We start from the raw sequence: 14,947 nt of genomic DNA on the forward strand, positions 1-14,947 counted from the left end.
GTTTTACATATGTTACCTCAGTTGCCTATGACAGTCTAACCAAGTCCTACTGATTCACAGAGCCAACTGTCACGCCTCTTTATAGCCTTGTGTTCAGTGGCTCATGTTGGCAGCCTGAACTTGGCCATGGTAGGAGCATTTATACCTTGGGCAGGTGCAAACACTGCAAGTCAGGACTCCTTCCCTTCCCCTCCTCAGTGGTTAAACAAGAGCACAGCATTGAAACTACCCCAAGAGCTGCTTAGAACAGCAGCTAGGTACCATTTCTCACAATCCTGTGGCTTGAACGGGCTCATCTGGACAATCCGCTCTATATGGTGAAGCTGTGGTGACTCACACGGCTGCATTCAGCTAGGATAGGATTTCTCAACCTTGGCAGTACATTTGGGGCTGGGATAATTCTTTGTTGTGGAGGCTGTCCCGTGCATTGCAGGATTAACCACATCCTTGGCCTCTACCTACCAGATGCTAGAAGTGACAACCAAAAATGCCCCTGGGGGCAAAACTGCTCAGGCTGAGAACCATTGAGCTAGGAGCTTAGCTGAGGCTGGAAGACAGCTTCTTATCTTCCAGCTGTCCAAGATCCTTTGTTAAGGAAAAATGTATTCCTGAAACTTGTTTAAGATGGTTAGGCAGACTTCATTCAGGGGGACTACTACAAGGGGAGAGAGATTGAGCTCAACTCCAAACACAACAAGAAAAACTAGGAGTTTATAGCCGCAGAGCTCGGTGGGGGTCAGTGGATGGAAAATTACTGAGAGAAAACATCAGGGGTAGGGAGAGTCTGGCTAAACCAACTTGATAGGATTCTTGCTGAGGGCAGGCCAGGGCAATAAGATACTAAGGGTGGGATATTTTTGATAAACTGGCCTAATCAACAAGAGGACCCTGAGGAGTCTGATTCAAGGTTGGTCAAAAGCAAAGAGTCTTTGTCACCTCCTCCATTGGACTCTCATCATTCCACAGTCTAGCTCAGGCTCCTTCACAGCATAATGTCTGGCTTTAAGAGAGGATGAGCAAACGCTGGGATGGGAACTGCAGCAACATCAGTTTTGCTACATTTTTAATTGGCCAAAGCAAGTCACAAGGCCAAGTCAGACTCAAGGGGAGGGAAATAGACTTGGCCTCTTGAAGAGAGGAGTAGCAAACTTGTGGTCATGTTCAATACATGCAGTACCATATTTACATTCAAGCACTCAGAATGAATATTCTGCAGAAGGAAAGGAAATCTTGAGAGAGAATTCTATTCACTATTAAGCAAAATTAACTCCAGCAACATACATAACAACCCTTATAACTGGACTAAAGGTGAAACTGATTCTTCATGTGATGGCAAAGAAAAGAACTGTTATCATCCTCAGAGGGTACAGGAGATTTATTTTCAGATTCTAGAGTATTTATTATAGCAAAAGTTCTGAACAAAAGTTGGACGCTACTTCTGGTTGTAATATTGGTAAAAATGTCTCCCCATTGGAAAAAAAAGTAGTCCTTAGTAGGCTGTGGACACTAATTGTTTTGTTCTTCAATGGAATAATGATAGCATAAATACATTTCTGAAAATGGAAGCAGTATCGTGAATGTTCAGCTGTTTTACATAATTTAGAATTAGTACTTAATGCATCCTTATCATTATAACAGCTGGAGTTTATAGAGTTTTTAAAGATCTTTCCCAAGACATTTTCCAAAGAACTGGTTGCATACAAGAGGGATCCATTGTCTACCTTTCATTTGAATTTTCACCATTGTATTTATTCACTTGAATGCTAATGCTAGAAGTAGTTATTTTTTGCTCAAAGGCACTATTTTCCCAAAAAACTATTTAGCAGAACTCTAGTTTTACAGGATGTTAACGGTATTACATGTAAAGGAATTTATAGGTTGTATAGACTTGGGAAATTCTAAGTTAGGAGTAAGCAGGTTTCTTTACTGCTGGACGTCTTAGGGTCTTTACTATAGCAATGTATATCATGACTCATAAAACATGCAGTGTTTCTTACACTTATTTAACCATAGAAATAGAGGCACATCTTTCATAAGCAGTGTTTCTCAGGATACCCTTGGTAGAAATTGTTCTAAGTGGAAATAAAGGAGGAAGAGGAATCTTGAGAGAGAATTCTATTTAAGATCAATCAAAATTAACTCCGGAAACAGGCACGCAGTAACCTTAGCACTTAAAAAAGTTGTGTCCTTGAAGCAGGCATTCGGATCCAATAATGTACTATACTGTGTGTTTGTTCTAAACATCAGTAGTGGGTTTTTATTTTTTTTGTGGTTCGCAGGCCTCTCACTGCTGTGGCCTCTCCCGTTGCAGAGCACAGGCTCCGGACGCGCAGGCTCAGCGGCCATGGCTCACGGGCCCAGCCCCTCCGCTGCATGTGGGAACTCCCCAGACTGGGGCACGAACCCGTGTCCCCTGCATCGGCAGGCAGACTCTCAACCATTGTGCCACCAGGGAAGCCCCGTCAGTAGTGTTTTGAATAAGACGACTGAAACAGTTTAAACAAAAATCATTTTGCAAAAGTTTTAAATTCGTGAAATTTAGTCATCAAAGATTGATTAGTTGAAACAGTAATTTAAAAAGAAAGAACCAGAACAAGTCAGTACCTTTTCTCACTCTTTTTGTCATATTGCAAATAAAAATTGTTTATATTTACAGTGTACAGAGACCGATGTTTGGATATACGTATACATTATGAAGTGATTACCACAATCCACCCCTCTTGTCTTATAAACTAAACTTGAAGCCCTTAGGAATTAGAATTTGGATTGCAAGCAATATATTAACATACTTGTGGGCAACTTCTCAGATGGTTTTCAATGATCCCCATCTCCTGGTATTCATGTCCTTGTGTGATCCTCTCCTCCTGAGCGTGGGCTGAACCAGGGACTTGCTTTTAAGGAACAGAGTGCAGCAAAGATGATGGATGTTACTTCTGAGATTAAGTTGCAAGAGACTGGTTTCTGTCTTGTTTACTCTCTCCTGCTGTCTCACTTGCTCACTCGGATGAAGCTGCTGCCCTCTGTGGGGACTCACATGACAAGGAAATGAGAGAGGCCTCGGGCCAGCAGCCCTGAGGAATTGAATCCTGCCAACAACCTCAGGAGCGATCCTCCCCCCAGATAAGCTTTGACTTGACAGGACTGCATCCCTGCTGACACCTGGACTGGAGCCTCGTGAGACACTCTGAGCCTGAGGACCCAGCTAAGCCATGCCTAGATTCCTGATGCAGAAACTGAAATAATGCATGTTTGTTGTTCTGAGCTGCTAAATTGTGGGGTAATTTGGTAGGCAGCAATAGAACTAGTGCAGTATTAAAAGAGGTATTTAGAGAAGACCAATGCTGTATTATTTAAATCAAACCTTGTAGACAGTTGAAGGAGAGACAAAAGCATAGTGGTGAAATCGTGCTTTAGGGTGGCAGTGTAGAAAAATACTGATTTAATTGGGAAGAAACAAAGAGGATCTTGAAGATGAAATCTAGGTGATGAAAGAGTCTTGGAATTTTCAGTGCCAGTTTGGGAGGAGATATAAGGTGTCGAAAGTGATATTAGCGTGGTCACTGCAATTGCTGAAGAAGATATGGCTGTCATAGGGCTCCTTGCTATACAAAAGCTAGTCTCCTTTGGATTAAATATTACACTAGCTACGGGAGAAGGATGTTATGTCTACCAAGAACATAGTACTATGGTTTTAGAAGACTCTTTCTTCCCCCACTTGACCTCTGGTTTGAACTATTCTTTTCTGGTGTTCTTCTATATGTTCTTTTATTCCACAAATATGTGTCGAACACTTACTATCTGCGGGGCACTGTTTTAGGCCCTGAGGATTCAACAGAGACATCCTCACCCTCTTGAAATCTACATTCTAGTGAGGAAAGACAGTAAACAAAGTAAATAAACATTAAAATATATCATATAGTAATAAAAATAAAAATATATAAAAAAGTAATAAAAAATATATCATATAGTATTACTATATCATATAGTAATAAAAATAAAAAGTAATAAAAATAAAAATAAAAAAAAAGTAGCATAGTAATTAAGTACTATTGGGGAAAAAGAAAGTAAGGGAAGGAAAGAGGGCGGGTGAGTTCTAGCTTTCTTAGCAGTTATCAAGGTTTGGTCTGTAACCAGCTGTGTGTCCACTGCTGCACTGGGCCCATTGTGATCTGATTGTTCCAGCTCCACCTGACAAACACTAGAGTGTCTACACCTTCCTCTCTTCCCTTTGTATGCTCCATACTTATTCTTGCTTTCATGCCTTTTAAAAAGGCTGATCTTCAACACTTTCCAATGAAGACTTCTTTGACAATGCTAGCCTCTGCTAACCTATCTCCTGGGGACCTGAGGGGACCACTGTATGAGAAAAGAAGTGTTTCCATTCAGGTTAATAGGTGATTAATTTTTTTTGTTTGTTTCATATGTGTTTGTTGTACTTGCAAGCAAAGCACTCTTGATGGTAGGCTCATCGGAGGAAATATAAAAGATGAGATATGGTGCCTATCTTCAGAGAATTTAAAATATAATGGGAGAGAGAAAATGCTCTCCCTGTGGTGAGAAGACCTTGGAAAGAGAGCCTGTATAAAATCTGATACTTCATGGTATGGTATAGCAAGTGACTTTCAGACTTTTTTGTTGTCATTGTTCATTTGTCTGCACCCACAATGAGAAATGGACTTTACATCATGACTCAGTATATATATATATATATATATATATATATTTGTTTGGGTTTGTGTGTGTGTAAAACTAAATTTTACAAAATAATATGTATGTTTTACAAAACAATACTTAATTTCTATATGCAATGCATTCTGATATTTTCTCTTCTATTCCAATTTACAAAAAATCCTTAGAGAAACCCTCTGAATTAATTTTAAAACCTGTCAGGAGAATATGACCCACAGTTTGGAAGACATTGGTGGAGCCAGGTGGTAGGCACACAGAGGTGGAAAATGAGAGTATGGGGTGGTATGAGTCCAGGGAAATCTGTCTTGCAAACGATTATACTTGACCTATTCCTTGAAAGGAGCATCCTGTTTAGATTACTGGGGTCCAAGACAGTGTTAATGCTGAGTTGCGACAACAGTATGAGCAAAGAAGTCACTGAAGTGGAGTCAGCAACCAGTACAGGGGTCACTGAGAGCAGAATTCTGACCTTTTATGTGACTGCTTTTGTATATTATGGAAATAATGTAAAAGTCAAACTAAAGGCCTGAACAGAGATTTTGAGGGGACATATTTGAGAAAAAATTACTGTTGATAATTGGGAATGACCTAATAGGAGAGCAGATCTATGACATTTAATAATCCATATTATTATTTATATTAGTATTCCATTTTTGTCAAAGTTCTTTGTAATCACAATTATCATTATTCCTCAAAGTAAACCTGTGGGCAAAGGAGAAGCTACTTCCAGAGGAAGAAACTGGTGCAAAGAGATAATATACATTGTTCAAGCTATATTTACTTAAAGTGATGTTAGCAGATCAAGCTAACTCTGGCCCAGATGAGTTAGTTCACCCTGAGAGTTCAGAAGACAGGGACAAATTTCAAACAAAAAAACCAAACAGAATAAGAACATTGAAACAATGACCACTTAGTCTCATCCAGCCCTGAAGATTAGCTTGTTCCTTTTCTCCAGGGTGTAAATTGTTTACTTTCGGTGACCTTAATTTGTTGCTGTGTTTTATTGAATTTTGCAAAGACCTGGGTGATGGAGCGAGTGATGATGTTTGGAGAAAGGAAAGCTTGGGTAGAGGTACGATTTTTCTGAAGTTCATTTCAGAGCACATGAGTTGATCAGGGAAATTAAAGAAAGAGAAGCCAAGTGTGGCTCTACAGAGCTCAGTGGCTTCCTCAGTTTTCCTAGAGTTCTTCCCCCGGAAGCATCTGAGGGGAGGGCTTTGTGACATCTCTTCCATCTTGTGCTTTTTAACCTGGTTCTCTCTTTCTTTTCTTTCTGTCCTTCCTCCGTCCCTCCCTCCCTCCTCCCTCTCTTTCTCCTTCAGAAATGGTGGGGAAAAGGGAAAGATAAAAGGGCTAGAACAGTAGGATTCCTGTGAAATTCCGCATGTTTTATGCAAAGTAGAAAATGGAATCTTTTAACTGTACTTAAGTTTTGTTTTTAACATCTTGAATTTAGTACATTTTCTTTGTTGTTGCAATAAAATCAGAACTATTGCCTGTGTGTCAAATTTGACTAAGGCTAAAAATAGACTAGCAAGGTTGGGCATGGAAGAAGTGGCCCGCTTCTCCTTCCTCCTTTTCATTTTGTTTCAGTTTGAATGAGAAGGAGGTGGCTTACACAATGAACAAGAACAGCAACTGGCTGGGTGTCTGTGTGCTTTGAGCCAATTATGATATTTTTGTGGGAAAGTTTCCAATTCTGAAGTCTCAGTTATGTAGAGGTGGGAGGCAGCTGGTGGGAATGTCTGTCTGCAGGGTACATGCACGATTACTCTGATTAAATATGGCATGAGAGCAATGCGCTTATTCAAGAAAAGAATTATCTAAATTTTCCTGTACTTTAAAGCTTCTTCATCCTCACCGTTAAAGAAAAAACCAAAACTCAAAACACTTAAAGAAAAAAAAAGTCAAAGCCAAAGTTACCAAAATATTTTGAGATCTCTCAGCCATGTCTAGTGAGGGATATCAGTAATGAAATTAATCTAAGTCCAGTGGCCCACATTAACTCACTACATTTCTCCACAGCACCAATACCCTCCCCTTGAAGTCTTCCTTTCATTAACTACCATCATCCTTTCCTCTAGTATTCGGAATTTCTTAACTCTCTCCTTCATCCCTCACGTCCAAGTGGCCACCAAATCCTGCTGCATCTACTACCTTCAAAGCATTTGTCCATTTAGTTATTCATGTATTTGTCATGCATTCATTAAATACCTACTGTGTACCATGCACCGCATTAGGTACCATGGATATAGTGAAGACTAAGACAAACAGCTTCTGCCATCACAGAGCTTATAGTCCAGTGGGGGCCCAGACAAGAGACAAGTAAATAGGCAATTTCAATACTGTGTGTGCAAGCTCTTGTGGTGGGCAAGGTACAGGGAGCACATGGGGATGAATCTAACTTTGGGGTATCAGAGAAGGCTTCCTAGAGAATTGATGATTTAGCTGAGACTTTAAGGTTCAGAAAAATATATCCAGAAGAAGAATGCTTTAGGTATCCTCCATTCAACAAAATTTTATTCAACACTAACTGTGGGTCAGGCTTTATGCTAGACTCTGCAGAATTAGTTAGAAAGATAGACAATCCCGGCTCTTCTAGTGCTTAGGGGAGTTGGGGTGGGAGAGAAATAGACATGAAAGTATAGGCACAAAATATCTATTATAACTATGAGGTGGCCCTCTATAAAGAGTCACTTTCCTCAAACAAAATTAGGGAATTAAAAGATTCATCACTTCCCTACTGAAAAGTCCAACCACCAATTGCTCCTGAGTATCCAGTGCTCTTTCCTGTAGCTCCAGGCTCTGGAACAGACTCTGCTATAAATGCTATACATGCTATAAATGCCCAGAGTTCCCAGTCAGAGTCTCTGCGGGTACCTCCCTGTCTACCTCTTTATGCTTCAGAACACAGCCTAAGATTCTTTACTGGAGAGCTGAGTTAATTAAAGAAGATCACACTACATAGGAAGGGAGAACTGTAAATTGTCAGCTAACATAGTTTTCGCTCCATAGTTTATGGGGAGAGTACTTAATTTATGCACTCAACAAATATATGCTAGCTGTCCGCTGGGGTGCCCAAGACACATAAAATCTCCTACCTATGGAGCTTTCATTTGAGAAGCAGATAGACAGGAAATAAGTAAACTTATACTTTGACAACATAATTAGAGATGGATGAGGTGATACTTCTGATAGCTCTTCTGGGGAGGTGTGTCAGTTATATCATCATGAAGGAAGTGATGTGTTTGAGCTGAGACCGGAGGGTTGGGAAAGAGCTGGTTTTCCATAAAGCAGAAAAAGAGCTGCAGAAAAAGAGACCATGTGAAACTCTTCCCAGGGTCCCCTGCCCCTCAAGTCCACCTGCCCCTTATCACAGGTGTCACCTTCTAATCTCCACCTGCTCACAACGGTGGCCACCTATCTTTCAGGACAACTCAGTCCTATCCAAGGGGATTGGGTTTCCCCTCCAGGCACTACCTCCAGGAACTACCTGCGATGTTCAGTAACATCCCTGAATGGTGGGTCCTGTTTGAGAGAGCGGTTTCACCACTAGGCTGTTACGGCCTTCCATTCACGGACTCTGCTGTGCTCTCCCATTGTCTAGGAACTCAACTCTATTTCTTTAATTTCTGAATCTACGATTGTTTCTGAATGGCAAAGCCTTTCGATGGATGATTAATTAGAAAACCTCTGCTTTCCATTCCTGTTCTGGTTGCCCGCCTATTTTTCCCAGACCATATTGTTCTAAGCCTCAGTTGCATGAAGGTCAGGAGGCCCCCGACTAACTCCAGATGCCATTGAATTGGCGTTCGGGGCCATTTCAGGAAGGTCGGTCCGCAGGCGCCGGGGTGCAGCAGGGCCCCGGGAGCGAGGGCGCCCCGATGACGTCACTCCAAGGTGGCCGGCTCAGCGCGGGGCGTGACGTCACGCGGGCGGGCCGGGCTACCGTGAGGTCACCTGGTGGGCGCGGCCAGGCCGAATCCCCAGTGTCGTCACGGGAGGAGGCGGGGCCAGAGCGTGTCAGCGAAGCCGAATCAAAACAAGCCCGAGACCCGCCTTTTCCCTCCGGCTCGGGAGCGTCTAGCTTGCGCCCCGAGCCCGCGGCGCCCGCGCGGCTGCGAGCCTCGGGTGGCCGCGCGCCGGCTCCAGGAAGCCGGGGAGGGCGCGGCGGCCGGGATGGCGCGGCGCGGGCCGCGCGGCTAGACGGGCGCCAGAGGAGCCACCGGCCCGCGCCCTCCGTTCTCGGCCTCCCGGACCGGGCGCCGAGCCGCTGGGAGCCGCCTTCGCCGACGCGGGGCACCTGGACACTCGCGAGATGCCCAACCCCAAAAACAGTAAAGGCGGCCGCAAAAACAAGCGCGCCAACAGCAGCGGGGACGAGCAGGAAAATGGAGCCGGCGCCCTGGCAGCGGCGGGCGCGGCGGGCGCGGTGGCCGGGGGGGCCCTGGCGGCGGCGGCCGGCTGCGGAGCGGCGGCGGCGGGCGTGCCGGGCACCGGGGGCGCGGCGGGCGCGGGAGGCGCGGGGCCCGGCGCCGCGGCCGCGGCGGCCGCCGCGGGGACTGCAGCCGCTGGTGACGCCAAGAACGGTAAGACGGGGCCGGAGGGGCGAGCGCCAACTTACTCGCCGACGGGGACGGCGCGTCGGCGGGGCCCTGGGTGGCGCGGGCGATGCGTGGACAATGCGAGAGTCAGGAAGTGCTCACCCCGCCCCTCCGCCCCGCCGCGGCTGCCCCTTCCCGGTCCCCACGCCCGGCGGCGGCGATCGATCGGCGGCCCCGGCTCGGTGTCCGCGCGGCGCACAGGTCGCGCGCCCCGTGCAGCCTGCGCCCCAGACTCCAAGGGACTCCTGGGTGCCTGGCTGCGGCGGCGCTCCGCTCGGGCCCTGCCCTTCGTGCCCGCGCTGGCAAAGCCGAGCGTGTGCCCCGGACCGGGGAGAGAGAGAGGAAGGAAGGGAGGAAGGGAGGGAGGAAGGATGGAAGGAAGGCAGGCAGGAAGGAAGGAAGGAAAGAAGGAAGGAAGGAAAAAAAGAGCTGCCCAAGTTGAGAAGAATGGTCCGATTGAAAACTTAGGCACCAGTTCCATCTTGCCTCTGCTCCCCTCACCCACCCGCCTTCCCCTCCCTAGAGTGAAGGAGAGCCTAAAATCCCAGAAAACCGAGGCTTGTTGTGTCGATTGCCACAGGTGAAGAGGCCCCAAGACATTTTTTCTGTAGGGTGTGTGTGTGTCGCTGGGGGTGGGGGTGTGCTCTTTAATTCTCTTGCTCGCTTGAGGAAGGAAGAGAATCTGAACTTGACTTCCGTTCTCAGCCCGGAGTTAAAAAAAAAATCATCCTCTATTTAATTCTGCTTCACATTTTTAGAAGGAAGCCTAATAATCTTAGGTAGTGCCTGAATGCACCTTTTGAGGGTGCATTTAAGGAATAGTGAAGATGTAACAGGATTGCTGTTGTCACTGCAGAGACATAATTTTAGTTATAGGGCAAACACTTTTTCGGGCAAACACTTTTTCGGAGTTGGACTGTTCTTTGAATTCCTCTGGTCAGGCAGTTTTTCAGGACAGGGAATATAGGTGTATTTTAATGAAGGGAGATTAGGTTCTTTATATCTGGCTTTTAACTTGTAGGTTTCAGCTTTTGAAGCCATTCTTTACGCAGATCACTCACTTTTTAAACAGGTTACCTGCACGTAGAAGAACCTGACAGTGATCTGAACAGAGGAGATTAAAGGTAGCCTGTTAGGAGCAGAACCTTAGGCCCCATTGGCTGTGTCTCTGCAATTTTGAAATGGGAAGTTTTGTTTTTTTTTTCCAGAAACATCCCATTTGTGAATGTTTGAAAATACAACTTTTGGCCAGACTGTATTCTCCATGTTCTTTTGTTTTCCTCGCTCTAAACTTCATTTTGGTATTGATGTGGCAAAAGGAAAGAAGACAGACTCCTGGCTCAGACATTTAGAGTCTTGTCATCTTGGGAAGGATGGTTTTTCTGAGCCTCAATGTCCTCACCTGTAAAATTGGGGAAAAGAATTATATACTCATTGTATTGGCTCCCTCATAAGGTTGTGAGGCTCAGAGTGTCCCTTCCCTACCCAGCCCCCAGTACTTGTTTTAAAGGCTTGTTACATTTGTAACAAGCTTAGTAAAGTTTCTCAAGAAAAGTAAGTGATCAGTGAATGATAGCTATCATTCACTCATTCAAAAAATATTAAACATTTACTGTGTTACAAGTGCTGTGTTAAGTATTAAAGGAGAGGTGGCAATCAAGAGAGGACATCTGCATGGGTCTGGTATTCCCAGGGTGTTTCTGGCTTACCCTGCTGTTTTATTGTCCGAGTGGAAGCTTCAGGTTGACTGTTTCCTCTTCTTCTTTCTCCAAAAGATTAGGCCACTTTAAGGCGGTGTGAGGAAGTGTTTTTCTCGGGCTGGTGGTGTCTCCTCATTCGTAAACATTAAGCTACTGGTTATGGTGTCCCTATTACTGCTCTCCTCTGAAGTGGCAATCTAAGGTATATTTAGCAGTTCTGTATATATCTGTGTGAAGGTATGTATTTCTGATTTGGAGCTTGTTTTATTAAATGAATGGGGTGGGGGGGAAGGAAGAAATGGGGCAAACACTGCAGTAATTACAGTTAGAGAAGGTACAAACTTGAGTTATGTTAGAGCAGTGAGTTGAATTTTATGTTGCCAAATTCTTGGTTCTGACCTGGTGTGAAGTCTCAGTGAATGATGCACCTTAATTTGAAGAACCTTTCACTGCAGTTGATGACAATTAACATAGATGCTGAGGCCTCCTGTGTGCAAAATTGGTAAATAAGGAAATTATAAATGCTTTTTTCTGTTGTTTGTTTTTTGCTGTTTAAAGCTGTGCTTTATAATGTAGGGGTGGGAGAGGTGCCATTGGTGAATTTTTAAAGGAAGGGGCAACTGATATGTGCAAGCTCTCAGAATCAACTGATAAGGCCCAATTATTTTTAAATTTAAAAATGACATTAATCAACTATTATGGTATTTCCAAGTATATTTCAATATTTTATTTAGCTGTGACATTAGATTTTGTGATTATAAATATTACCAATCAAACAGTTATTCCAAGGGTGTAGTAAATCTACATTCTATTAATCTTTTAAACAGTTTGTTCTCACTGTTCGAGTCAGTTGTGATCTGCATCTGCAAACATGCAAACTTAATGACTTCACCTAAAGTTAATAGTGTTTGTTTGTAGTTGTATGGAGTTTATAGAATGGTTTTATGTCTTGTGGTTCTTGGGCAGCATGGACACCAGGGTAGGATAATATTAGTTCTTAGTTTTTCACTGTTAGTCAGTAGTTATAAATAACTACTGATTCTATAAAAAAAGATTTGCTAGTTAGGGAAAGCTTGGGGAAGCCAGGGCGGGGTTGTAATTGAAGGAGTTGAACTAGTTGCAGTTGTGCTCCTTGGGTAAGTTGCATGTCAATTGTAGGGACTTTATAGCCCTAAAAAGAAATTTATTAGTATTTTTAGAAATGAAGCTTTATTTTAGATATGAAGGTTTATTTTGTTTTTAGATATGAAGGTTTATGAAGATTTCTGCGGGGACTGGAGTAAAAGCGCTGTCCTCTTCCGATATAGTAAACACCTGTCTGCACATACTGCAGCATTTTGATTGTAGGTGGACAAGACTTGCCAGTCATTATTTTTAGGATCTAGTAATCATGCAGTGGGTTATACCCGCGTAGTTTCATTCTGGAATTCTGGTTCCATTAGGCCACTGCTTTTTTGCTTGAGGCCTAAAAATATATGAACCTTGGTCGTAGTATCTACTTTTTAATGGGCCTGGATCCCAAGTCCTTTTATAAATTCCTGTTTTATGGATGACCATGGTTCACCACTCCACTCATTCCTGACTGCCACCAGAACCCCTGGGCTGCTGAGTTTGCCTTCATTCATTCAACAGTTCTTTGTAGTAGATGGAGTCAGTTTACCTGGTGATTGACCTTGCATTCAGTAGACCTGGCTCCTCAAATTACTTGCTCTGTGATCTGGGGCAAGTCATTTGACTTCTCTGAGCCTCAGTTTCTGCATATTTAAAATGGGATTATAGTACCTACCCATACATACATAACAAGATATCTATATCTATTATGTATTATTTACATATACATATATACCCACACACACATATATATATACATATATATACACACACACACAGTGACTGACTTATATGATATGAGCTTGCTAAGGGGTAGCCACTTGTCTTAGATTCTGGAAATAGCGTTTGAGACAAAGATTTACCTGCCAGAGGTTTACTGAATGTGTTCTTGGAATCGTTACTGGTGGGGGAGTGAGGGAAGCAGGGCCGGGCAGAGGGAGGAGTTGAACTGTGATGCAGTGATTACAGGTAGCTCTGGAGCTAGGATGGTCCTGCAGAGTTATCTTACCTTGAGGCATGAGGGCGGGCCCTCCTCCCCCTCCCCCGCCATGGACTGGTGAGTGACCTGGGGGTTGGCATCTCTTAGCTGGAGAAGAGGGAGTGACCTGGGGGGTGGCATCTCTTAGCTAGAGGGCCTCCGTGCAGAGGGAGCTGAGAGCCTTCAGCAGTGAGTGAAGGAGAGCTGCTGGTCATATTAGGTTCTTCACTCAGACCACTAGTGCCATTCACCTAAAATGCAGGCGTGGGACAAATAGTTCTCAGGAGCGACTAAATCTTCGCAGAACAGGCCAGGAGGTAACCATCATAATACAGTAACATTGTTTTGATGGAAAATGTGTTCTGAATTTCATACGTCTGCTTACAAATAGATTTTTGGAGTGCCACCTCTTCCCCGTAAACACGAATTGTATTTTTCTCATACTTAGGCCATCAAACACACTTTTATAGTCCTAGGTTTGTATTATATTTTAAATAGTTTCTCTTTTCAGGTGTTTACTTAAATGTTTACTACATTTATTTATTTATTTTTAAAGTTTCTTTATTTTATTTATTTACTTACGGCTGCGTCGGGTCTTCGTTGCTGCGGGCTTTCTCTAGTTGCAGCGAGCCGGGGCTACTCCACGGTGGTGCGCGGGCTTCTCATTGCCATGGCTTCTCTTGTTGCAGAGCATGGGATCTAGGCGCAAGGGTTTTAGTAGTTGTGGCGCGCCAGCTCAGTAGTTGTGGCGCACGAGCTTAGTTGCTCCGCGGCATGTGGGATCATCCCGGACCAGGGCTCAAACCCGTGTCCCCTGCATTGGCAGGCGAATTCTTAACCAGGGAAGTCCCTCTTTACTACATTTAAATTACCTATATCCATCAGAAGGAAAATGCAGAATGTTTGCCTGCTATTTATTTTAAAATCAAGGAATATTTATTTGAGGGTCTAAGATATATAGAACACCATTGTCCTCTTGGAGTTTTCTTACCTTATTTAAAAGTTAGTTTTTTATGTCTTTAAAAATATCTGCTGGCTTTAGACCTTGTCTTTTGAAATCCACCTTTGTAATGGAGATTGGTAGAAAATATTCCCTCATCCATCAAAGCTTCATGTTGTGTACTTTGTATATTATAGTAAGAACCATTCCATGCTCTGCTAATGGTGTCTTATGCACAGTCCTTACTCTTTCTCTTTTTACTTGTTACAGGACCTGAGCCTTCAATGTCAGCTTTCTTATAAGTCCAAGAATATATATCATTCCATAGAGAATTGAAAACAGGAGATAAAGTGGGAAATATCTTGCAGCTTAATCCTCCTATGAACTTACTGCAGGCTGTTAGCTATGTACAATTTAAAGAGTTTGAAGGTATCAAAAGGAAGACTTTAGGAAAAAAGGTCTGTGTTGATTGATTTTGATCACCAGCTCCTTGGAATTTTTAAGGAGTTGATTTAATTAAAAATATTTCGTTATTTTATTATTTTGCCAGTAATAGAATGGGTGTAGTGGAAAAAAATTTTTTTTAAATAGAGAAGGTAGGCAAAGTTCTCTTTGACTTTCTAGTCAAGCATGTAATCCTACCACTTAGATCACCATTGTGATACATATTCTTATAGCCTTTTAAATTTTTTTCTTACAGACTTTTAAAAGTACATATACAGTTTTCAGGGAAAAAAAAGATCAGATCATATATTTTATAATCTGCTTTTAACACGTGTAATATTTTGTGGACATTTTAGCAGAGCGGTAAATGCAGGTGCATCACTATTTTTAATGATTGCCTCATATGCCATCTTATGTCTGCATCTTGGATAAACTGATCATTCTGCTGTTGTTTGATCTTTAAGTTCTTATTTGTACATCT

General features: G+C 43.2%; 1 protein-coding gene across 2 annotated transcripts in view; it reads left to right on the forward strand.

Annotated features, from left to right (window-relative positions):
• The first annotated feature begins 8,868 nt into the window (after positions 1-8,868).
• The window catches only part of HECA (hdc homolog, cell cycle regulator), a 41,637-nt gene continuing 35,558 nt past the window's right edge, over positions 8,869-14,947 (forward strand). Inside the window, exon 1 of one of the 2 annotated variants that reach the window (XM_060283689.1) lies at positions 8,869-9,278. In XM_060283689.1, coding sequence (XP_060139672.1) covers positions 9,008-9,278 — 271 coding nt within the window. In that variant the 5' untranslated portion in view covers positions 8,869-9,007. Of the gene's footprint in view, positions 9,279-11,452; positions 11,496-14,947 lie in introns of those variants that run through there. The other variant, XM_060283690.1, reaches the window with a different exon arrangement.

The sequence above is a fragment of the Globicephala melas genome, chromosome 14 (assembly GCF_963455315.2).
Source record: "Globicephala melas chromosome 14, mGloMel1.2, whole genome shotgun sequence".
Lineage (NCBI taxonomy): Eukaryota > Metazoa > Chordata > Mammalia > Artiodactyla > Delphinidae > Globicephala > Globicephala melas.